At 42.3% G+C, this 26345-nt stretch overlaps 1 protein-coding gene across 3 annotated transcripts in view; it reads right to left on the reverse strand.

Moving 5' to 3' along the window:
- RECK (reversion inducing cysteine rich protein with kazal motifs) overlaps nucleotides 1-26345 on the reverse strand; it is an 88330-nt gene continuing 61985 nt past the window's right edge. For 2 of the 3 annotated variants that reach the window (XM_012508759.2, XM_030817469.1), the window contains exons 13-23: nucleotides 24621-24833; nucleotides 22921-23057; nucleotides 19925-20065; nucleotides 17028-17216; nucleotides 14806-14928; nucleotides 12249-12420; nucleotides 7258-7450; nucleotides 5470-5680; nucleotides 3694-3767; nucleotides 2743-2898; nucleotides 1-1626 (exon numbers count right to left, since the gene is read on the reverse strand). In XM_012508759.2, the coding sequence (XP_012364213.2) occupies nucleotides 1405-1626; nucleotides 2743-2898; nucleotides 3694-3767; nucleotides 5470-5680; nucleotides 7258-7450; nucleotides 12249-12420; nucleotides 14806-14928; nucleotides 17028-17216; nucleotides 19925-20065; nucleotides 22921-23057; nucleotides 24621-24833 (1831 nt within the window). In that variant the 3' untranslated portion in view covers nucleotides 1-1404. The remainder of the gene's footprint in view (nucleotides 1627-2742; nucleotides 2899-3693; nucleotides 3768-5469; nucleotides 5681-7257; nucleotides 7451-12248; nucleotides 12421-14805; nucleotides 14929-17027; nucleotides 17217-19924; nucleotides 20066-22920; nucleotides 23058-24620; nucleotides 24834-26345) is intronic. The other variant, XM_003263346.4, reaches the window with a different exon arrangement.

The raw sequence follows: 26345 nt of genomic DNA on the forward strand, positions 1-26345 counted from the left end.
TGATCATATAAAAATTATTTTTATTAAAATAGAAAAGCTTTCCAGTATATTGCATTAAAGACATTTATACAGAAAAAAAGGCAATTGCAACAAGCATGCTACATCAGCACTGACATATTCCGAAAGCTTTAAGTGCCCATTTTTCAGCAACATTTTGGTATAATACGCATATCCCTATGTATTTCAGAGGGTACATATAATACTGAAAAAATACTTCATGTAAAATCTAAGTTCATGTGCATACACACAAGAAGTATTACATCAAATAGCTTATTTCAAACTGTGAAACACATTCAACGTATTCAATTTCTTAGACAACATGCAGACATTTTAATACTCAGCTTGACACTTTTAAATATATAAACCACAATTCTTTCTACTTCCATATCAAAAAAAGAAAGTCAGACAGAACACTTATCTACATTGTGCATATCACAAAAAGCAAATGTGTTTTCATGAACGGAAAGCACTGGGTTAACACACATGATTGTCATTTTACAAATATGGCTATTCACCTTCTTCATAATAAAATAGAAATATAATGTATTATTTACATGAACTACTCATTATTTCACTTTTTGGCAATTATATAAGTAGCAGCAATTGGTTTAAAGATTGATGTTTAAAAACTCTACATTTAACTCGGATGAATACCGATGAATATATATCTGGTTAATATAAAAATTACATAATGCAAGATGCTTTGATGCAGTGTCACTTCTCCCTTTCACAAAAGTCATAGACACAAATCCGTGACCAGTGAGCCTGTCGCTTACAACATATAATTATATGAGTGTCACTTAATCAGCTTGCTTTTGCATAACACAGTAGTTGGGGTTCTGAATTAAATTTCTGTAATTTAATGCAAATTTACCTGATAATTTACATAATAATTTCAAAGATGCTTTATCTATATTTCATATTCTGTAATGGCAGTGGCTCTTCACTGGGACCCCTAGCTTCTAGCCAGAGTAGGTAATTATCTGTAAACAAAACAAATGCAACGGGAACCTTAAATACTTCAAAAAGAACTCTGAAATGAAGTTTGTGAACCTGATAGTAAAGTGAATTATCTTTCTAAAAAGTGGTCATCTCATTTCCAAGCGATAAATTTGCTTTAGAGTGGGGGACCCATATCGTGAGGAAATGTAAATCATATGGCAGTTGTCTACCAGGAAGAGGCATTCTGTTTTCATTAGTATTTGGAACAACACATTTTAACATTTGCAAAAACAAAACAAAAATCCTACTAATATTGGCGGATTAAAAAAAAATACTGTGTGGTGAATAGAGGTGACATGTGCCTTTCCTTGGCCACTATTCAACTACAAACCAGCAGTCCTGAATGTCTTTCTCAAGGCAGGAGAGTGAGGTGGAGGAGCATTCTGCACTTTCCGTGGGCAGTCAGTTATATGTCCAGAGCAAGTGCAAGGCAAGGCCCAAGCTGAGGGGAAGGAGGAAGGAGTGGCAAGAAGGCCTGGCCCTGATGCCGGCCGATGGCACACTGCTGGAGACCTGTACCTGGGAAATGATGAGGGCAGAGAGAGGGACATGTGATGCCAAAGTCGGGCTGTCAGAGTTGATAAGGGACTCAATCTTCTCTGCTTCTTTATTGCAGGCTTCAATCTGTGAGGAGAAACAAGGTTCCTTTAATATAAAACCACAGAACGTTTTCAACGTCAAGCCAGACAAATTCCACGTATATCCTAAAAGTAGCGTGGCCTCAGAGGGCATTTACTTTCTCTTTGTCCTTCTGTTCTTATCCAAAGTAACATTTTATTATAGTTTTAGTTTATTACATAAATATAGCAGCATTAATGGAAATCAAACCAGAAAAGAAATAATTGGCCATGTGTGACAGCTCATGCCTGTAATCCTAGCACTTTGGGAAGCCAAGGTGGGAGGGTAGCTTGAGCCCAGGAGTTCGAGACCGGCCTGGGCAATGTAGCAAGACCCCATCTCAAAGAAAAGAAAAGAAGAAAAAAGAAAAGAGAAAGACAAGAAATAATCCACAATGCCACTGCCCTAATCAATCAACTGTTTTCATTTTTCCACACCTCTTACCCACATTTAGACTTTATCCTTACATGGTTAGTTAGGGTCACACAGAATACAATTTTAATGTCCATTGAAACATGAAAAGGAAAACAATTGAATGAGAAAAGCTTCCTAGTGATTCACAGACTGCTTGCCTTCGTTCCCTTCCCTTGAGCCCTTACTGCCTTTGATGTTGAAACTTGGGTCTACGTGAGTGGGGTTCTACATGTCTCTAGACTGATGAAGAAACACTGGAGCCCACATGACCAGCTGTGCTGGGATCTTCCTCCAGTGGGCACACAGCTCTCAGGAGACTGGAGTCTATTCTGGCTTTATCACTGCATGACCTGCACCAGTTCCTTCCCCAGCTTGGGCCTCAGCTGCCTCGTCTGTACAATGGGCGGATTAGAGACAGTGATTTCTCGGACCCCTTCCAGCTGTGCACACTCCCAGTCACAGTATCTTAACCCCTCCCCTCCCCTGGTGGCTCTGCATCCCACTGTCAAATGTGCACCAGGTCTCAGCCACTGGCAAAGTGCTCAGTCCTTTAGAGATTGCCTTGCTTTTCTCCCTCCTCTGAACTTCCCACATGCCTCCACTCCCTCACCCACGGATACTTCCTCAGTCCTAGTTTGTGCCCACCCCCTCCTAGGTGCCCCAAACTTGAAAGTGACAAGATGGCTTCACAACGTGTGCTGAACTCACCTGCAGAGCTTTTGGATAGTGATCGACGGGAATGATCAGGATCACGATTTCTGATTCAATGCTGAAGTATCCAAACACGTCACACTGTGGGACAGACACGTGCATGCGGATTTTCTGAAGTATTTCCAGAACTGTTATTGGCTTTTTATTTGTTACCTGGAAAGAGAAAACATGTATTACCTGAAAAAAAGAAGAATTCCTATGGCTGCCTAAGCTCCCTTGCTTTGGGCTGCCAGCTGAGGAGGCTCTTTTGACCACACAGCGCTCAGCGGAAGGCCCAACCGCAGCTTTGCTAGGCCAAATTCTGAATCTCCAGTCCATCACAATGGGGTTTTGCCTGACTGAGAAACTCTGTAGTGAAGATAAATACTTTCACCAGAAACACTTTTGCAAGAAGTGACTGTTCTGAGGTAGAGGTCACAGGGTTTTTCAAAATACAGGTGTTTGTAATCAAAATGGGGATAAATCTCTAGGTTGTGGCAAGTGTTGGGTGCAACATTTCTGGAGCCCTGTGATGGTGCAGAAAAGAGAAAGGGCAGAACTATGCAGGGAATGGGCAGGGCTCCAGAAAGTCCCCTCAGGAGGCACGGGGACTGGCGTGAGGGGAGGCGACCTCAAAACCACCTGGGCACCCACCAGTCTCTGGCTACCTGGCTCTGCCTGCAGCCCCACCTATGCTTACTGTGCCAGCAGGGGCCTTTCTAAGAAAGGCTCAGGCTGACTGTGATGTGCACGGCCAGGGTGTAGAGGGGAGGAACATGGGCTTGGGAGTCAGCCAGCCTGGGTGCAAACCCTCCTCCTACTGATTAAGGGCTATATGGCCCTGGGAAAGTTGCTTTTCTGAAGATTAGTTTCTTTATCTATGAATGAGGACAACACATTCTACTCTCTAAGATTATTGAGAGGCTTAGCAATAAGATTTCAATAGCATCTTAATATAAAGCAATTTACCTTAGCAATAGTATCCAGTTTTTCTTTGTCAAATAAAACTCTTAACATCCCAGCACATAATGGGCAACAAGCACCTGTATAACAGAAACCATTTTATGTGTGTTCAGAATTAGAAACAAAGAGAATTTAAAATCCTTAGTGAAATGTCCAGCCCTTCATTTTGGGCAGGAGAGTTACAGTGTCCTTCCCAAAGACTGTACCTTCATATAAGCTCCTTGACCAACCTGGAGTCCTCTCATCTCTACATTTACCAAAATCCTTCCTCTACCCCTGCTTTTCATCCTTCACCACTCCTTGGAGTGAGAAGGCTGTGGTGCAGATAGCACAGAGAGAGCTGGCTTTTCGAGACCTGGGGCCTGATCCTGCTCTGCCTCAAAACTCACTGTGTGATTCTGGGCAAATGCTTCTGCCAGGCCTTGTTTCCCTGTCTGCAAAATAAGGGAGCTGGTGTTTCAGGGGTTCCATGAGTGTTTGATTCAAATTTAATTTTTTTTTTTTTTTTTTGAGACAGAGTCTCGCTCTGTCGCCCAGGCTGGAGTGCAGTGGCGCGATCTCGGCTCACTGCAAGCTCCGCCTCCCAGGTTCACGCCGTTCTCCTGCCTCAGCCTTCTGAGTAGCTGGGACTACAGGTGCCCGCCACCATGCCCGGCTAATTTTTTTGTATTATTAGTAGAGACAGGGTTTCACCATGTTAGCCAGGATGGTTTCGATCTCCTGACCTCGTGATCCGCCCACCTCGGCCTCCCAAAGTGCTGGGATTACAGGTGTGAGCCACCACGCCTGACTGATTCAAATTTAATTTTAAAAATTATTTTAAACTGCTAACACCCATAACAGAATATGGCATAATCAAATATAATATTATGCCGTATTTTAACACAACAGAGATTTAACCAATCCATTAGCAGCCTCTCTGCCCTGGGCCCCTCCAATTCCCCTTCATTTCGTGTCATCATACTTGCTGCCATCTGGTTTAGTGCGGATTTGCATGGCAACTTGTGTTTGGTCTGTCACTTCCCTCAGAACATGGTCTCCAGAAGGAAAAGGGCTTTGTTTTTCTCACTGCTGTGTCCCCAGTGCTTAGAGGAGTGTCTGGCACATAGTGAAAGCTAAATAAACCTTTGATGAATTAACGGATGGAGGAATGAACCTGTTAGACTCCAGATTAACCTGTTCTGTGCAGACTTGGAATAAAGTCTCTTCTGCTACTTCTGTTTGACTAAGAGTGTGAGACTGTAAGATAAGCTGTTTTAAAAAACTGTTACTGCTAAAAACAGTCTGTACGAAACAAAACTTTTCTGATTATATGCAACTAAAACAATTAAATTAGATGTTAAGGCCAATCTAAGACAACAACTACTATTTCTCTCAATTTCGAAAGTTTGTGTTCATCAAAACTACTTTAATTATTCATTAATTAGTAATTCATTATTTGTTAACTTTGTAATAAGTAAACATTATGCATTTAATAACCCTAATTTTCATAATTGAATACTGCTTTATCTGTTTATATATTGGTGTTTGGTGTAAGATTTAGCTTGAGAAAAGGCTGCTGTATTGTTTTAAAATAGCAGGACACCAGATGATATCTAAGGCAAGCCCTAGTTTTTTAAGGTCAACCCAAAGTAGTGAGTGTGATCAGCATAAGAATCTCTCCAAGACTTTCTGAAAAACATAAATGAGCTAGTCGGCTCTCTTCTCAATGACTCACTCTCTGGAGGTGGATAAGCAAATCTTCCCAGTCCTCCCCTGTCCACTCCGATACTGCCAGCCTACCCGGTGGGATGATGGGTTTGCATCCAGCTGCCAAGAGTGAAGGACACTTGACAGAAGCACACTCGGCGACAGAGCTGTGCTCTGACAGGACTCCGACGGCCTGGCAGTCCCCATAGTAATCGACCGCCACGCGATCCGAGTAGGCAGCACACACGCTGCTGTAGGTCTCACCATTGTGCCCACATACGGGCTCGGTTGCTCTGCAAAAGGGCTGAGGGCAAACAAATCACATTTAGCCTGGAAATGTCTATGTTGTACCTTTCCCAACCAAGAGTACAGAGCATGCCTCCCTATTTTCAGGAAGGAAAAAAGACACAGGTATAAATTATGAGGACCTCTTAAGCTCCTGAGGTGGGCTAAATGCTGGGGGGGTGGTGGGGTAGGCAGCAATATGGGTGTCTCCAGATGAGCTGAAAGATTACTTTTCTCAGCCTCTCTGGGATCTGGGTGCTTATTCCATGTGAACTGATAAGAGATAAAAATCTTCTTTCCCGCTACCTCTCTCTGCTCTGCTCAGACTTCTGTTAGTATCCCAGAAGCGCCTCTTTAAGATGACCAGATCAATCTTCATGCAAATGCAGAAGTCTTATCATTTCATGCTGGGTATGGGATAAGGAGAGGGAGGAGCTGGGGGAGCAGTGGGGTAGACAGACTCTGGAGCCAACAGGTAGGTCAGGAATAGATCAGAGAAAAATCACAGCCAGGAGAAGGGAACAAGTAGGGGAAGACAGAATTCAGGGTAGACGGGATCAATGCAAACGGCAAAGAGGCTCTGAGAGAAAACAAGCATGTTTCAGGGAGACATCATGATGGAATTTTTTTAACCATGAAGACCAGAGAATGTGAAGCAATCATCTTAAGTGTTAGCTGGTTGTGGGCAGCGGATGCTAGGCCCAAAGTGCAGTCCCAGCGAGAGGGGCAAGCATAAAATCAGTGGTGCATGTGAGAAGCCTCGAAAGGAATTGTCCTTGGTTTTTTCTTTTTTTTAGATGGAGTCTTGCTCTGTCACCCAGGTTGGAGTGCAATGGCATGATCTCGGCTCACTGCAACCCCTGCCTCCCAGGTTCAAGCGATTCTCCTGCCTCAGCCTCCTGAGTAGCTGGGATTACAGGCATGTGCCACCATGCCCAGCTAATTTTTGTATTTTTAGTAGAGATGGGGTTTCACCATGTTGGTCAAGCTGGTCTTGAACTCCTGACCTTGTTATCCGTCTCCTCTGCCTCCCAAAGTGCTGGGATTACAGGCGTGAGCCACCGCGCCCGGCCCAGTTTTTTTCCTTAAAACATAAATGCAGATTCCACAAACCTACAAAACTGAGAGATAAGCTGATGTAAAAAGACATTAAGTCTTAAAGAAAATTTCAATGACTTTTCAGTACCTTGGGAGGTGGGACTGATGTGAGAAGAGTGGGAAAACTTTTCTTGGTTTTGACTCACATTCTTCCTGCTTTGTTTCTTAGTGAGGGCCCAGAGAACTATGAGAAGTAAGAATGATGTTGACCATGCCAGGGGTGTGAAACTTTTAAGTTCTTTTCCTAGGAGTGGACTGTAAGAAGCCACTCTCTGTTCTTGCTTGTACACCAGATGTGCAAAGGTACACACATTAGCAAGATAGCTTCCAGAGTTAGGAGAAGGAGCTAGTCTTCCTTTTTAGTGGAGGACTGGGTGCTATAGATTTGACAGGATTCACAGAAGACCCTCAGCTGGTCTTACTGTTGATTCATCTGTAAAAGATCATAAACCGATTTTATCCCTAGTGTACTTTGTTTTGTCAGCCAAAGCACTGTACCTGGCAGGGGCCTTTGTAAGAGAGGCTTTTTCCTCTTTGGTATAAAGTGCAGAGATTGTTGTGCTCCATGTGGTCTGTGTCACAAACAGGATCTTGGACCTGGTCACACGCGAGCTGTCTCGGTACACACTCATACTGGCTACATCCAAATTTATCAAAAGTCGTCAGGCAGACCTGTGGTTTGGGTATGCACCTGAAAAAGATGAATGCAGACCATGAGCCAATGTAGGGAGGGACTGTGGTGGGGCTAGCAAAGCACTAGATGAGGGATAGGAGGCTGAAGAGAGAGCAAGAGATGAATCAGGACAGTGCTGTCTCCAAAGAGCTTATGTAGAGTGGGAGAGTCGAGCCTGTATATACAGTAGGCTAAAAGGTAGAAAAGATGTGCACAAAGCTTGCAGGGATGAGTCATTCTCATCTGGGGAGCCTGAAGAAAGCAAGGGGGGGAGGCAGTGTTTTAGCTGGAGCCTGGGGGGTAAAGGGGGCAGCATGGGCTTGCCAGGCTGAGAGAGCAGCCATGAACACAGGTGTGATGCTCAAGGAATGTGGTGCTGGGGAAATGGCAGGTGATCCAGAGGGCAGGAGCCAAGGAGGCACAGACAGACCTATAGCAGAAGGGCCATGATATGAGGCCAACAGATAGGCTGGAGCCTGAGGCTGGAGGCCTTGCATTCAATAACAAATGAAACACTTCCAGAGGCTTAACTTTCAGCTTGGCTAATATGAGTCTATCTTAAGAAAAGGCCTCAGCCGGGCGCGGTGGCTCACGCCTGTAGTGCTAACACTTTGGAAGGCCGAGGCGGGTGGATCACCTGAGGTCGGGAGTCAAGACCAGCCTGACCAACATGGAGAAACCCCATCTCTACTAAAAATACAAAATTAGCCGGGCATGGTGGCGCATGCTCGTAATCCCAGCTACTCAGGAGGCTGAGGCAGGAGAATTGCTTGAACCCAGGAGGCGAAGGTTGCGGTGAGCTGATATCGCACCATTGCACTCCAGCCTGGGCAACAAGAACAAAACTCCATCTAAAAAAAAAAAAGAAAAGGCCTCACCCTTTGTCCTAAAATAATTCAGGTTTTTGTGCCTACAAGACTGAGGATCTGATACTGGCTGGTTGCAAATGACTGAGAGAATGCCACCATGAAGCTGGTCTTTCCTAGTAAGGTAAGGACCTTGCTTCATTCTCAATTCCTGAGCTCCTTCAGAGGGGCTAGGGATGATGACTCTTTTCTTCTTTAGGCTTTTTTCTGCTTTCCTAATTTTTATAAAGGGTTTACATAACTTTCTATAAGAAGATAAGACCCATGAAAATGTTTAGCTTTCACTGGGTATTTTAAGTACTAAGATATATAAATTTTAGTTTATAAAATAAAAGAGGAAGCATATAGTAGCTAGTGTTATTTTAATTTCAAAGGAAATGATTTATACTCTTTTTAGGGCTAACCTCCTGCACCAAAATCACTACCACCATCACTATGCATGAAATGGTTTGAAATTACAATGCACTTAGTTATGGTTTTATGGAAATTTAAAATATTTGAAGAGAAGTAATGGAAAATAATATTTAGAACTTCATTACCTACTAACATGCCAGGGATGAGAAACAGGAATATCAGGAGAAATTTGGTAATTTTGAGAGAAAAAGCTTGATCAATTTGAGTATATGGAAATAAGAGGATCATAAAAAAAGGTTGAGAATCTGGAGGCAAATAAAAATAAACGTGAGCAGGGCAGAGACTTGATCTGTCTTGCTTGTTGTTATGTCCTAATGTTTAGAAAAATGCCTGGAACATCAGTAGATACTTGATGGATGAATACAATTCTTAACAACTATTATTATTATTATTATTATTATTTATTATTGTTATTATTTCAGACAGAGTCTTGCTCTGTCACCCAGGCTGGAGGGCAGTGGTGTGATCTCGGCTCACTGCAACCTCTGCTTCCCGGGTTCAAGAGATTCTCCTGCCTCAGCCTCTTGAGTAGCTGGAATTACAGGCGTGTGCCACCACGCCTGGCTAATTTTTGTATTTTTAGTAGAGATGGGATTTCACCATGTTGGCCAGGCTGGTCTTGAACTTCTGGCCTCAAGTGATCCACCCACCTCTGCCTTCCAAAGTGCTGGGATTACAGGCATGAGCCACCATGCCCGGCCACAATTATTTTTGAACACATAATACAAGCCCATGGTGAAACTGAAAAAGTACAACATGGTATACAGTGAAAAATAGGCCTCGCTTCTACTCTTGTGTCCCAGACACCTAGTTCCCTTCCCTAGAGGAACCACTATTACCAATTTCTTTCTTTTAGTGTTTTTTGTTTTGTTTTGTTTTTAGATGGAGTCTTGTTCTGTCTCCCAGGCTGGAGTGCAGTGGCACCATCTTGGCTTACTGCAGCCTCTGTCTCCCGGGTTCAAGCAATTCTCCTGCCTCAGCCTCCCGAGTAGCTGGGACTACAGGTGGGAGCCACCATGTCCGGCTAATTTTTGGTAGAGGCTGGTCTCGAACTTCTGAGCTCAAGCGATCTGCCTGCCTCGGCTTCCCAAAGTGCTGGGATTACAGGTGTGAGCTACCACTTTCTTATTTATCCTTACAGATATATTTTATGTAAGGATAAGCATTTATATGTGCTGATCCAAAGGGTATGTGCATTAAAACTGCAAATTTGGCCAAACTGCCCTCCATAGAGGATGCACCAATCCTCCTCCAGCTCCCTCTTGTATGAAAGCAGCTATTTCCCTATACTATGTTATCAAACTTTAGCTTTGCCAATCTGATAGATGGAAAATGGTATACAATTGTAATTTTAATTTAATTTACATCTCTCTTAATATGAGGAAGGTTAAGCATTGTGGCAGATTGGCTAGATGTTTATCAAATTCACTTCACTTTCTTCCTGGGTATGTATCTAAATTATAACTGCCAGTCTCCCTGGAATTCATTATGGCCAACTGACTGAGTTCTAGACAATGGAATGTGGCTGGAAGTAGTGATGAATGTTACTTTTAGATGTGGCCTATTAAAGCTTCTTAAGAGCAATCCCCACTATCTCCCTTCTCTTATCTGCTGTCCAGATGCAGAAGACACAGAAGAGAACTATGAGGCTGTAGGAGAAGACTGGGTCACTATATAGAAGGATCCCACGTCTCTGAATGACCACATGGAAAGCCGCCTGCTGAAGAAACAAATGGGCTCTATGTAATTATCTACTCTGTGAAATTATTGATATTTTGGAATTTGTATACAGTAGCTAGAATTACTTACCCTAACAAATAAAAGTACCTTTTCAAATGTTTAAGAACCATTTGGATTTCTTTTTTTATGTTTTGTTTGTTTGTTTGTTTGTTTTTTTCTTGAGACAGAGTCTTGCTCTGTCACCCAGGCTGGAGTGCAGTGGCGCAATCTCGGCTCACTGCAAGCTCCGCCGCCTGGGTTCACACCATTCTCCTGCCTCAGCCTCTCCGAGTAGCTGGGACTACAGGCGCCCACCACCACGCCCGGCTAATTTTTTGTATTTTTAGTAGAGACGGGGTTTCACCATGGTCTTGATCTCCTGACTGCGTGATCCTCCCGCCTCGGCCTCCCAAAGTGCTGGGATTACAAGCGTGAGCCACCGCGCCCGGCCTCTTTTTTCATGTTTATGTCCTTGGTCCATTTTTCTATTAGGTTATTGATCTCTGTCCATTTTGATATTAGGTTGATCTTTCTCAAATCGATTTGCAGGGGCTCTTTATATTACAAGGACATCAGCACTTTCTCTGCGATATTCCTTCCAGTGTGTCATTTGTCTGTTACCATGCAGAAAATTTTGAGGTTCATGTAGCTGAATTTTTCAATCTTGTATATACTCAAGAAGGCCTTCCCACTTTGACATTTATTTTTATTGTTTTATTATAAAAGCAAGACAACCTTATTCAGAAAGGCTAGCCAACGGAGAAAACAAATGAACAAGTATTAAGACAATCCTCAATTCTACCTCCCAACACAACCTGTATTATTCTTTGAGCTTATTTCTTATGCATTGCGTCCTGTCTTCTTTCCATAGAAACTTTCTTGGATTAGTTTCATTGTATAACTTTGGCAGATGGATGACTAATTCTTTGCCATTTCTTTTAACACATGAGAAAGTCTCCCCCTCCCTCCATATTACACCAGGGTTTTCAGGATGGAGAACCAGCAATGGCTTAGGAAAGCACTGTGGCATTGGAATGTGTACTGTTCAGGTCATTCAGGCAAGCCAGTAAACACTCTGCTTCCAGAAGGCTGTAACCTAAGGGTCAGCAAGACGCCTGCTGTGGTGGCTGCCCCATACAGAAATCCATCATTAAGGCTGGGGCAAATGTCTTCTGAGCTCCAGTGAGGAAACAGCAGAGAAAGGAGCTCAAAACAAATAATTTCAAATAGTAGTGAAGTTGCATTTCCAGAGATTTCTCATGTCCAATTTCTAGAACGGTTGCATATAACTAGAAGAAAATTTCCCTTGACTATCAGGTGACAGCTACTAGTAAGAATACACCCTTTCCTCTAGTCACTTCTGCTACCTCTCCTTATGTTACATTTTCTGTTTCAGTCTTACAGAACTGCTTTAGTGCCCAAAAGACACCATGTTATGGAGATAACAATGTTATGCAGATAACATTTCCAGCAGCCACGACTCTTGTTAGTCTGCCTTCACTACCACCTCTTTTTCTCTACTGCAAACCTTGCCTGCGATCTCTTATACTCATCTTTCTAGATTCAGCTAGGTATCACAATCTCTAGAGGCTCCCCCAGGGTCTTCCCCAGGCTGCATTAACTGCCCTACTTCTGGGCTCCCAATCGCAGCACCTTATCAAGCAGCTTTACATGGCTCTCTTTCCCTCCAGACTCCAAACTCTTCAGGGCAGAAGCGATTTCTTAATTTACCTTTGTGTTTTCACTGTCTGGTATATGGTAGATGCTTTGTAAGTACTAGTCTTCAGTTGAATAAAATAAGAAGCCATTTGACTTACCTTTGGTTTTTTTGGCAGGGATTAGGATTACATGGATCCTTTGACATGCATGATGCAAACTCAAACTGATGGTCTTGGAGGCCCACACAGCGAGCAATGCAGGCACTGGGGTAAGTGCGCCCATTCTGCCCACATACGGGGACAAACTGATCTGCACAGTTACAGGGCAGACCTGAGGAGAGGAAACAGCCTCAAAAATATGTATGTGTATATTCTCCCTCCCCTTATATTTCCTTGTTAAGGCAAACCATGAGCAATCATGTGAAGGTCTCATGTTAAAATAGAATTGTAAATTAAGTCAGGAAAAACCTTCTCTCCGATCTCTGACAGGGTTTTTTTTTTTTTTTTTTTTTTTTTTTTTTGAGATGGAATCGCTCTGTCCCAGGTGGAGTGCAGTGGGCGATCTCGGCTCACTGCAAGCCCACCTCCCAGGTTCCGCATTCTCCTGCCAGCCTCCGGTAGCTGGACTACAGGCGCCCCCACCCGGCTATTTTTGTATTTTTAGAGCGGGTTTTTTTGAGACGGAGTCTCGCTCTGTCGCCCAGGCTGGAGTGCAGTGGCGCAATCTTGGCTCACTGCAAGCTCCGCCTCCCGGGTTCACGCCATTCTCCTGCCTCAGCCTCCCGAGTAGCTGGGACTACAGGTGCGTGCCACCACGCCCAGCTAATTTTTTTTTTTTTGTATTCTGACAGGGTTTTTAAAGGCAGCAATGCTCTGAATAGCTCGTCTGCATGATGGCTTTCCTTTGTCCTTTTTATTGCCAGCTAGTTGAGGGCCCCCTAGACTTTGATCCCTGGTAGAGACCCCTATTAACAAGGCTATAGGTAGGGAAAGTAAAGACTGTTTCTCCCAATTTGGCATATAAAATCTAGAATTTAGATGTCTGAAGTCTGGTGTGGGGATTTCTTGAATGTTAAAGGCTAATACCAAGCATAAGAAAGAGTGGGCTGGGCACAGTGGCTCACGCCTGTAATCCCAGCGCTTTGGGAGGCTGAGGTGGGCGGATCACCTGAGGTCGGGAGTTTGAGACCAGCCTGACCAACATGGAGAAACCCCATCTCTACTAAAAATACAAAATTAGAATGGCGTGGTGGCACGTGCCTGTAATCCTAGCTACTTGGGAGGCTGAGGCAGGAGAATTGCTTGAACCCAGGAGGCGGAGGTTGTGGTGAGCCGAGATCACGCCATTGCACTCCAGCCTGGGCAACAAGAGCAAAGATCCGTCTCAGAAAAAACAAAAAGAAAGAGTGAAGGTTGTAGGTTCCTTCCACTCTCATGTTCAAGACAGTAACTTAGAAAATTATTGTAATTTTAAGACTTACAAATTGTTATGAACATCTTTCTCTGAGTCACATTTGGAGTGGGACACTGGGTCCCAAGAAATGTGGCACAGTTTTGGGTCAGTAAAATTTCCTTAGTCTGCTAGATCAACAGTCATTGACTTAATTTATCCCAGGACACCAGGGGCCACACACTATAGGAAACAGGGGTCTTGCTAGTTGTAAACTCAACTTCTAAAAACATTTAGACGTTAACAAAAAAATTTTAAAAAGTCTTCCTTGTAAATCCTTTCCTTATTCTTTATCCCCATATCCCTCTATGGTTTCTCTAAGCAGAATGAATAGTCCTTGCTTGAGCAGGGCAAAGGATAATACTAAAGGATGATGGTAATAAAGCAGTGAAGGCTGGGATAGTGTTCGTCCTACCTCTACTTCCTTACCAGTGTGCCATTCACTTCTTATTTCTGATCCCCTTTTTATTTCCAATGGGCTGGAGGTACAAGGTTGGTAAATCCTTACTCTCCTCTCCTCCACTTCTCCTCCACCCAGCCCCCACCCCTCTCCACATGTAATACTAATTCTGGGGAAAGAAGAATCAAGTTGCCACTGCAGCAGCGTGAAATGGGGGCAAGGGCAGCTACCTAGTAACTTTTTACCCACAACCAAAGGTATTTTAGATCTAGGAAAAAGCAGATACCAAGATATACCAGCAGACCGTGCTGTTGCTATTGGCAACAATAGCTTCACGAGAGGAAAGCATCCCATCTCACTGGCCTTTTCACTTATTTATGTTGGTGTAAGAATAACAAGAGCAGCAAAGCATAGGAAAGTCAAGAAAGTAATATTCTGGGATATTATTGTCTGTGGGAGTCTAGATGAAGAAGTAAGCTAAGGTAGGCTGAGGAAGAGGGTGCTGAGAAACAAACTAAGAACATGCATGGACATTTTAGATCATAGCTGTAGGGGTTAATGGAGTATTCTACCAGGTAGAAAAGTTCAATTTAATTAAACCCATTCCAATCACTGGCTCTGTTCTTTTTGACTCATGAAATTCCAGAATATTAGTGCTAAGGGCCCTTAGACACCATTTAGTATAATACCTTCAATTCATAGAGGAAGAAACTGAGATCCAGAGAGGAAAAGCATCTTGCCCTTAGATTCTGTATTGATTTTATTGTGTACATTTGCAGTTAAGACTGGAGAAGCTGCCTTGAAGGGAAAAATGTGTGCAAAGAAATGATGGCCCCTGAGGACAGACTCTGGGCCATCACGGTCACCTGTGAAGGTACGACGGTCATCTTCTGAACTGTGCTCACTGAGGCAAAGGCGGGTAGAACACACCAAATTGCCAGCAAAACAAGAACAGACATTGCAGTCAATACTAAAGGATGTTCCATGACCTGACAGAAAGAGAAAGAAAATGTTGATCTATATCACGCATTGAGAAATAGAGCACATATTACAATTTTAATTGTTCAACAAGTTTTAAAATAGAAATTCTTTTTTTTTTTTTTTTTTTTTTTTTTAAGACAGGATCTCATTCTATCGCCCAGGCCGGAGTGCACTGGTATGATCCCAGCTCTCTGCAACCTTCGCTTCCCAGGCTCAGGTGATCCTCCCACCTCAGCTTCCCAAGTAACTGGGACTATAGGTGTACACCACCACATCTGGATATTTTTTGTATTTTTTGTAGAGACAGGGATTCACCATGTTGTCCAGGCTGGTCTTGAATGCCTAGGCTCATGCCATCTGCCTGCCTCGGCCTACCAAAGTTCTGGGATAACAAGCATGAGCCACTGTGCCCAGCCAGAAATTCTTGAAAGATGACTTCTGAATATACCAACTATATTTATATTTTCATATTTGCCTCCCATCGTATTCCTCCAAGTCCCTGAAGTGCTGGTCTTACCAGGCTGCTCCCTATCCTCTAAGAATGTTTCTGGCTGCCCCTTCTGCTTTGAAAGCTCATCTCTCCAGGGCCAGACCTGATGCCATCTTTGGATCAAAGACTCTTCTGATGCTGGCAGGAATGCCCAGCTCCCAGAAGAGCACTTGGTCTGCAACTTTTTTTGGCTCAAATTCTCTCATCTTAACACATAAAGCATGATCTCATCTCCCATCCTGGTTTCAGCTCCATAAGGCACTAGTATGCTCTTTTGTACAGAATAGGCATTTAGTCAGTGAAATGTTACAGAAGGAATGAATCTGTCCTGATATTTTCTGTGATACAAAGTACCTACCTTCATAGTTTAGTCAAGCAGAATATGGATTGACAGATAAATACCTGACTTGCTCTAAGGCAGAAATTTGAGAGCTAATTTTAGCCAAGAGCACTCTTCTTTCTAATCAAATCTTATACAGAAGAGTAAACCAAAAAGCATATAAAAGCTGAACTACTATGGTTGAAGGGGTAGGGGATGGGAGTAGAAATGGGGTAGCAGAGTGAGCTTGTGGGGAGGGAACAGATCCTCAAAAGTGGTGTTTTTTCACAATTGTTTGAAATCATATATTGACATGAATAGTTGTTGGGGCTACAAGCAAAAGATGGTTAAGGGAGCAGTGGAGTCTAAGATGTTTAGAGAAGGTGGTCAAAGTACCTTTTAATGTACTTTTTTTCCAAACTCCTAACAGTGTAGTTCCTATACCCACTTGCTTTCCATGATGTCAAAATCTGAGTTTCACTTCTGGTGAAGTGAGGGTGGGGTGGGGTATGCCTGAGGAAAGGGTTGGGGGAAGATTACCTGTACCCTTGGCCTGTGAAGAGTAAGGGATTTGGAGTCAACTAGACCTGCAGCAGAATCCAGCTGTGGTAATTTACTAGCTGGGTGAACTCTTTAAGCATCAGCTTCCTCATCTATGCAGTAAGGGTAATACAGGTATTATTATTACCTATATCAAAGTGTAACTTGGAGGATTTAATGAGATAATGTAAGGGAAGACTTAGCTTTGTGTTTAGCACATGATTAGAATTCAATAAATATTAATTATTATTAGCCATTAGCCTCTTATTGAGGGGACTTCTTTTTTTTTTTTTTTTTTTTTTTTTTGAGACGGAGTATCGCTCTGTCGCCCAGGCTGGAGTGCAGTGGCTCGATCTCGGCTCACTGCAAGCTCCGCCTCCCGGGTTCACGCCATTCTCCTGCCTCAGCCTCTCCGAGTAGCTGGGACTACAGGCGCCCGCCACCACGCCCGGCTAATTTTTTGTATTTTTTTAGTAGAGACGGGGTTTCACCGTGGTCTCGATCTCCTGACCTCGTGATCCGCCCGTCTCGGCCTCCCAAAGTGCTGGGATTACAAGCGTGAGCCACCGCGCCTGGCCGATTGAGGGGACTTCTAAAGACTTCCTTAGAAGTCCTAGTGCTCTGTATACTTTGAAAAATACTGCCCTGGAGTATCTGATATGCAGACCTTACTCTTTGGTCAGAATCTATCCAGTATTCTTCCTACAAAGTAAAAATAACTAATCTCATATTAAAAACAAAAACAGCTTAAGACTCACTTTTTCTTTTTCCTCCAACAATACAAGACTTCTGGAGGTCTATACAGTGCATTTCCATACAGTTTTCTAAGAGTCCACTTTGTCCACATGAACAGATTTTATAACAACCAACCTCCCCTGCAGATGATGGCACCTGGATTAGTGTCCCTTGACGGACAATGAAATCAGAAGCTTCTCCCAGTTTGCAACCTGTACAAGCAAAAATTAGCTGAGAGAGATGGTACTGTTCTATGACATTGTTTTATAACATTAGATATACACTTGATAAAGGTCTTATAGGTACTAAATCACTATTAAAGATTATGTAATAGAACTTTCACCAAATTAAGGAATTGCTTTGGTTCATTGGCCAAAAACATACCTCTCAAATTAAAATTCCATATTCTGGAAGATGGTGGTGATTACAGATCTGTACCCCAAAGTGACCTATCATTCAGTATAACAGTGCTGTAAGATATGTAACTTTTTTTTAATTTTAATTTTTATTATTATAGATATGTAACTTTGTAGGGGCTAGTAAAAAATATTTTAAAATCACAGATATTTAAAAAAATGGAATAGGGAAACTAATAGTATTTTTTTTTTTTTTTGAGACGGAGTCTTGCTCTGTTGCCCAGGCTGGAGAGTAGTGGCACGATCTTGGCTCAGTGCAACTTCTGCCTCTCGGGTTCAAGTGATTCTTCTGCCTCAGCCTTCCGAGTAGCTGGGACTACAGGCACATGCCACCACACCCGGCTAATTTTTGTACCCGGCTAATTTTTGTATTTTTAGTAGAGACGGGGTTACACCATATTGGCCAGGCTGGTCTCAAACTCCTGACCTCGTGATCCACTTACCTCAGCCTCCTCAGCTGGGATTACAGGCATGAGCTACCGCGCCTGGCCAGTATTTTTAGAATAATATTGTTCAGAAAAACTTTTCGTGATGGAAAACAAGTATACCTTAAATTCAAGGAAAAACTGAATGTTTGGGTGGGCTTATGGAAAACCCATTTTCCATTTTCTATCTTATTATATGATGGGTTTTCTGAGTTTAATGAAACAAGAGGATTCTGAATTGAATTTTTTTTTTTTTTTTTGAGACAGAGTCTTGCTCTGTCGCCCAGGCTGGAGTGCAGTGGCACAATCTCGGCTCACTGCAAGCTCCACCTCCCAGGTTCACACCATTCTCCTGCCTCAGTCTCCCGAGTATCTGGGACTACGGGTGCCCACCACCATGCCCAGCTAATTTTTTTTGTATTATTAGTAGAGACGGAGTTTCACCGTGTTAGTCAGGATGGTCTCAATCTCCTGACCTCATGATCTGCCTGTCTCGGCCTCCCAAAGTGCTGGGATTACAGGTGTGAGCCACTGCACCCGGCCCCTGAATTGAATTCTATATTTAAATAATATGAAATACAGATGTCACCATTTTAAGTAACTATATCTTATTTTCTTGCCAAAGAAAATACTGACCAACTTATAATGTAAGGGTAAATGGACAGAAAATACTATCTTGAAATTTAAAACAGTCCAACATTTCCAATTTTGACAAGATTATGACTCTATAGCTGATATATTACAGTATTACACATATATTATAGATGATCCTTTGAGACATCATGCTTATTTCATCTTTTGCTTTATTTTACTTTAAAAATATTTTAAGGCCGGGCGCAGTGGCTCACACCTGTAATCCCAGCACTCTGAGAGGCTGAGGTGGGTAGATCACCTGAGGTCAGGAGTTCAAAACCAGCCTGGACAACATGGTGAAACCCTGTCTCTACTAAAAATGCAGCTGGGCATGGTGGTGGGTGCCTATAATCCCAGCTACTTGGAAGGCTGAGGCAGGAGAATTGCTTGAGCCCAGGAGGTGAAGGTTGCAGTGAGCCAAGATAGTGCCATTACACTCTAGCCTGGGTAACAAGAGTGAAACCCCGTCTCAAAAAAAAAAAAAAAAATGTTTCTTTTTTCCTTTTTTTTTTTTTTTTGAGATGGAGTCTGGCTCTGTCCGCCAGGCTAGAGTGCAGTGGCACGATCTCAGCTCACTGCAAGCTCCGCCTCCCGGGTTCCCGCCATTCTCCTGCCTCAGCTTCCCAAGTAGCTGGGACTACAGGCACCCGCTCCTGCGCCCGGCTAATTTTTTGTATTTTCAGTACAGACAAGGTTTCACCGTTTTAGCCAGGATGGTTTCAATCTCCTGACCTCGTGATCCGCCCGCCTCGGCCTCCCAAAGTGCTAGGATTACAGGCGTGAGCCACTGCGCCCAGCCTTTTTTAAAATCTTGATTCTAACATGATAAAGAAACATTCTCAATTGGGAAATAGACAAAAAGAAGCAAAATGTTGCAACAACTATATTCTAAACGGATTGACAGAAAGATAAAGACTATCATAATTCTATGGGATAAAAATCCTTCAGCCTTAAAGTTATATACATTTCAACATGACATTAAACTTTATGGAGATAGCTATACATTCTATTGAATATGCTACTTCTCTATATACTAAAGGAAAGAAAAGAAAAAACATGAACAATGTAGAGTATTTTTTTTCAAACATTATAACATAGAAGAGAAAGTACAAAAAGCTGGTCTGAGCTTCTTTTCTTTCATAGTCTAGAACCCTGCAACTCACAAGAGTCAAGTTTTAGACTGTTATTATTAGTTTACAATTTAAATAACAATGGAGGATTACAAGTGTCTGTCTTTTCCTGTTTACATCAATAATACATGTTTAATGAGAAAATCTCAAACATTATAGAAAAACATAATATAGAACATGAAGTCCCTTATAATCTCACTCCAAAGATAACCCCTATATTACAGAAGGAGCAGGATTGAAAAAAAGAAAGATAGCTCCTATAAAGAAACACTAGCAGCACCTATCCATCCTCTTCTCACACCCACCTACCTCTTACCTTGAACACAAAAGTATGGAAGACAGGGATCTCCAGATGGACATCCTTTTCGGTTTACTTCACAGAGCTCATTGGCAGGGCAAGGATTTGGGTTACAGGGATGAGTCACTTCTTCTACAATGTTACCTAAAGTACTTGGCCCTGGAAAAACCAAAACAGATTAGTTTAACCAACCTAAAAGAGTAAGAGAGAACTGTAAATTATCTGAATTAATTATGGCTGGAATAAATGAAGAGCTCATGAGCATAAAGTAAGGCCTGATTCTACCAAGCTATTAAAACACCGAGATTCTTTCATTTGTGAATGAAAGATGAATTAAGCATAAACATACATTCATTTATTTTTTTATTTATTGGGATCTACAATATTCCAGGCAAGGTTCTAGGTGCTGGAGATACAGTGATGAACAAAATAGACAAGTCTCTAACATAGAGTTTACATCTAGTAGAGAAACAGACAATAAATATACTATGTATGAGCTGGGCACAGTGGCTCACGCCTGCAATCCCAGCACTTTGGGAGGTTGAGGCAGGCGGATCACCGGAGGCCAGGAGTTTGAGACCAGCCTGGCCAACATGGTGAAACCCCGTTTCTACTAAAATATAAAAATTAGCTGGGCATGGTGGCAGGTGCTTGTAATCCTAGCTACTCAGGAGGCTGAGGCAGGAGAATTGCTTGAACCCGGGAGGCAGATGTTGCAGTGGGCTGAGATCACGTCACTGCACTCCAGCTTGGGAGACAGAATGCAACTCTTTCTCAAAAAAACAAAGCCCCCCCCCACCCCAACTTTAGCTGGGCGTGGTGGCATGTGCCAGCTACTCGGGAGGCTGAGGCAGGAGAATGGCCTGAACCTGGGAAGCAGAGGCTGCAATGAGCCAAGATTGCACTACTGCACTCCAACCTGGGCAATAGAGTAAGACTCCATCTCAAAAAAAAAAAAAAAAAAAAATATATATATATATATATATACACACACATACACACATGCACACACACATGCTATGTATATATATGTGTATATATAAATAAATAAGTCAGAAAATTATAAGTAGTGTCAGGGGATAGAAAGTGACAGGTATATTTTGGATAGGGTGGTCAAATAAGATGTCTAAGAGGGATAATTTAGTGTGTTTTATCATAAATGAGAATTTATTATGGTAATATGTATGGACTCCAAACCATGATTATATTTAACTTTGGAAATCATGCCAAGGAAGAGTCTCACTTGATAGAAAGCATGTGGGATATTTAAAGAGATATTTAATTTTCCTCCCATTGATATAGTTTCCTTCTACACAAATATTTGCCTGCTGTAATAGAATCTAGAATTATAAATACAATAAGTGTTGCTTACTTGATTTTAGGCCAGACTCATACTCCAAGACTAACAGAGGTATAAGGGCCTTTGGAGTTCATCTCATTTTGCCTAATTATTTCATAAATAGGGAAGCTGAGGCTCAAAGAAGTGATCTGCTCAAAGACACAAAGGTCTAAATTCCAGTCTAATGCTCTCTTTTTTGCTATATTGGTCACAAAGGTTAAGGGACACAGTTTGTTGGCCTTGAGAAAATATGGCAAATACTACCAGCTACAAATCTAGCACATACTTTTCTCTCCCTGATTACTAAAAGATCTCCAATTTTACTTAGGGCCGCAATGGGCCCAGAGCTAAAAAAAAAACCTTCTCAGTTTTCCTTACAACTAGGGGTGGACAGTGTGACTAGGGAGAAGTTGTTTGCTCTCTCCCTTCCTTTTTACCATCTGGAACTAGATTATGGTGGTTAGAACTCCAATAGCCATGTTGTGATGACAAAGTACATGAAGTAATCTTGATGACTGAAGCTAAATGCTAAGGATGGTGGGGAAAGATAAAAGGAGCCTGGATTCCTGATGATGAAGCCCTCGACTATTCGTTTCTGGGGTTTCTTTTACTTCTATTTGTTTTGTTTTTTGTTAATCCTACCTAACACAGGAAAACAAAGCAAGTAGGAGCTGACTTCACTGTCTGCCTTTGTAGCCAGCTCATGGCACAGATGCCCCCTGGTGGCAGCCTGAACCCTTCCCTTATCTTAACTACTGGTCATCCCCTGGTTTCCACCATGTATGGGTCTCACTGCCAAGAAGCTGAGCTCCAGCTCCAGGATCCCTCAATGAGATAGCAACACGCTCTTCTAGCTTTTGGCGGGAGTATTTGGCAGAGAAAAACTGAAGCAGTGCGATAAGTTCCATTTTTACATATTAAGCTAGACTATCATTTTTTTTTTTTTTTTTTTTTTTAGACGGAGTCTTGCTCTGTCGCCCAGCCTGGAGTGCAGTGGTGTAATCTTGGCTCACTGCAAGCTCCGCCTCCCGGGTTCACGCCATTCTCCTGCCTCGGCCTTTGGAGTAGTTGGGACTACAGGCGCCTGCCACCACGCCTGGCTAATTTTTTTGTATTTTTAGTAGAGACGGGGTTTCACCGTGTCAGCCAGGATGGTCTCGATCTCCTGACTTCGTGATCCGCCCGCCTCAGCTTCTCAGAGTGCTGGGATTACAGGCTTGAGTCACCATGCCTGGCCTAGACTATCATTTTTTATACCCTGTTGGGTAAGTCCAAGCCAATTCCTGGCTCTCATCCACTGACACTTTGATGACAAAAGGCTGATAGTCTCTGGGGGTAAATTCCACTTTCTAGTCATTATTATGGTAAGAATACAGCAATGATATGGAGCTGGTTATCTGAGAATGCTGGCCCCCTGAGTCACTGCTTAGAATTCCTGACTGACAACAGTTCGTACTCCCTCAGACTGATAGAATCACTTCTGCTTACATATTTTAAAACAACAATTCTTTCCTGGGCCAAAAAGGCCAAGCAAACAAGAGTCTGTGATTGAGATGGTATCATTGAACCCCATGTTCTCAACAGATAAATGCTCATCCAAAACAAATAGTAAAACAAATAGTTGGAAGAGAGAAGTATTTGAAATCTAAAAACACATATACAAAAAAGTACTTACTGAGGTATGTATCCAAAGGTATACAGTTCTTCAGATCATCTGTAGGCGACAGAAGCTCACAAATACTTTCAGCTGTGTGGTCTTCAGGGAATTTGTTCTGGTCTCCACATTTTTTAAGAATCTCCACACAATCTGATCTTGAAAAAAAAATGCACATAAGTTTAGAGCTTGAGGAACCTCCTCATGTTGTCCAGTCAACATGACGTGTTCCTGAAGCTTTCCAGAAAGTGAGCTTTCATAACTTAACATGTTTCATAATTGGTTAAGTATGGCAAAAGAGAACAAGAGTCACAGTAGAGCTCAGGTTGAATAATAAATTCAAAGCACCCCTAACTTTCTGTTGTCTGAGACCAAAGCCCTTACTCAAATTGTACACTTCTTCGTACTGTTACTACCAGCAATGTGGCTTTTCAGTACCTTTGAAAGGAAATTAAATGAAGCTAGTCTGATTTACTCTTTGCAAAAATCATATATCCTCACTTCTAGGACCTTATGCTGGCTTGTTTGCTTGCTTGCCTCTTTTCTCCTTCCCTTCCTTATCTAAGTCTCTTTTTAGTTATCAACATTAGCATCTGGCCTATAACAACTAGGAAGTCCACTACTTTAAAATGTTCTTGGTCTTCAATAGGGATTTGACTCCTACAAGTTTTCTGTGCTAAGAGTCTACATATTCCCCTCTTGTTGCCTCTTGCTTGTTACCTAATTGTTATACCTCAGTATTTCCCCATCAGGTTATCCCCAAGCCATGTCAGAGAATAGACTGGACTCTGTTTAAGGTTGAAATTATTAAGGTACCCAGCAGCCCTGAGCCACATACCAACAGCTTAGGGGCTGGATATTAACTTGGTTTTGGAAAACTTTTGGAAAAAAAGATATGTGAAGAACAATGGGCAGATTACTATGTGTTAAATGCTTTTGGTTTCGCCCACTATAGCAGCTCCTATCTTTACTTGATCCTCGATTTCCTAAGCAAAATAAGCTCCTTAAGAAGAGCAAAGTCAGCTGGGCGCAGTGGCTCAGGCCTGTAATCCCAGCACTTAGGGAGCCCGAGGCGGGTGGATCACAAGGTCAAGAGATTGAGACCATCCTGGCCAACATGGTAAAACCCCATCTCTACTAAGAATACAAACATTAGCTGGGCGTGTAGTCTTAGCTACTCGGGAGGCTGAGGCAGGAGAATTGCTTGAACCTGGGAGGTGGAGGTTGCAGTGAGCTGAGATTATGCCACTGCACTCCAGCCTGGCCACAGAGTGAGACTCCATCTCAAAAAAAAAAAAAAAAAAAAGAAGAAGAAGAAGAGCAAAGTCTAACAGAATATAAGGCAAGTACATAAATTAACATATAAAAATAGAATTGGGCATCGGAGGTATTTAATAAATGTTTCATTAACTAAGTTCCATAAGAGAAATACAAATAAAGGTCTATAGGAATCTGTAGTAAGGATAAATTACTTTCAGCTGGAGAAATCCAGGAAGACTACAGGAATGTCTGGTGTTTCAGAGGAGACAAGGACAGCCAGTAGGTGGTGATGAGGAGAGCAGTATTTCAACTAGAGGAGGAAAAAGTGGGAAAGCATTTGACATGCGGGGGTGACAGGCAAAGGAAGTGGTAAGAGAGAAAATTCTATGGAGAGGCTCTGGCTAGAGATCATGGAGGGTCTGAACTAAAGCTGGAGAATCATAAGGATGAAAGAAACTTACTTGCAAATAATACTTCCCCGAGATTTACTATGACAAGGTTTAATCTGCAGTGAACAAGCTATTGCTTTCCACATCTCTGGCTGGCACTTTTTAATATCAAGAACAGGTATATTGATAAATGGCATCTTTATGCTTCCTTTCTCCCACAACTTCATGTCATTCATGGCTCCTTGATCTGACTGTGCATTACAACTTCTGAAAAGTTCTGTTGGCCTAAAGAGAAAAAAGGTCAGAAAGAATCAAGAGGCAATTATTTTCTAGAGAGAAGCAACGAGTAAAATCCTGACATACTAGTGCATCATAAAAATCTGATTTTCTTAAGAAAACACATACAACCCATGAAAGGATATCAGCTTCGACTGTATGAAGATTCAGTGTAGACACTAGCATTAAACTCTGATTGCATGTTTTCTTTTTAACAGATTCTTGTGGGGCAGTTTAAAACTTCACAATGCTCCAAACAGGACTATTATCCCCAGACTATCCCATTTCATTTCATAAAATAAATATTATGAGGCCAACTTTTTAAAATGGCGACAAAATTTACAAAAGCAAAATGCACCAATTTTATGGGTACAGCTTGGTGTGCTTTGACAAATATGTACATCCATAAGCACATCTAAATCAATTAAGGAACCCATCCAACATTTCAGCCAGTTCCCTTGTGCTGCTGTTGAGTTAATGCCTCCCTGCTGACTGCAACTCAGAGGCCATAACTATTTATACTTATATCACCATAGATTAATTTTGCCTGTTCTAGGCTGGGTGCAGTGGCTCACACCTGCAATCCTAGCACTTTGGGAGGCCAAGGCAGGAAGATAGCTTGAGCTCAAGAGTTTGAGACCAGTCTGGGCAACATGGCAAGATTTCATCTCTACAAAACAAAAACAAAAACAAACACAAAAACAAACAAACAAAAAAATTGTGGCATGCCTCCAGTTCCAGCTACTCAAGAGTTGTGGCAGGAGGATTGCTTAAGCCCAGGAGTTCGAGGCCAGCCTGGGCAATATAGGAATACCCCATGTTGAAAAAAATTTAAGCAAATTTTAAAGTAGTTATCAAGTTATTTAAAATTATAATAAACCCATTACATGTTAATATAAGTATTTTTATGAAAAATAACTATTTTCCAAAGTAAACATTAGTGAGAAGAATAGGACTGTTTTACAGTTTTGCAAATCTCTGTAATGTCTGGCTTAATAGAACTCAGGTGGATTTTCATATCTGCTTCTGCATTCAATCTGTTGTTGTATCACATGTTTTATAGTCACTGGAAAGCTCCACTGTTGTTGTTGTTGTTGTTGTTATTGTTGTTGAGACAGGTTCTCACTCTGTCACCCAGGCTGGAGTGCAGTGGCATGATCACAGCTCACTGCAGCCTCGACCTCGTAGGCTCAGGTGATCCTCCCACCTCAGCCTCCCAAGTAGCTGGGACTACAGGCACCTACCACCACACCTGGTTAATTTTTGTATTTTCTTTAGAGACAAGGTTTTGCCATGTTGCCCAGGGTGGTCTCAAACTCCTGGGCCCAAGCGATCTGCTCACCTTGGCCTCTCAAAGAGCTGGGATTATAGGTGTGAGCCATCATGCCTGGCCTAGAACATTTTCATCACCCTATAAAGTACCCTTGTGCCCCCTCTAGTCAATCTCTGATTCCAGCAGAGGAAAGGATATTCTGATCTTTATCACCATAGATTACATTTGCCTATTCTTGGATCTCATGT

Source organism: Nomascus leucogenys, chromosome 8, assembly GCF_006542625.1.
Source record: "Nomascus leucogenys isolate Asia chromosome 8, Asia_NLE_v1, whole genome shotgun sequence".
NCBI lineage: Eukaryota > Metazoa > Chordata > Mammalia > Primates > Hylobatidae > Nomascus > Nomascus leucogenys.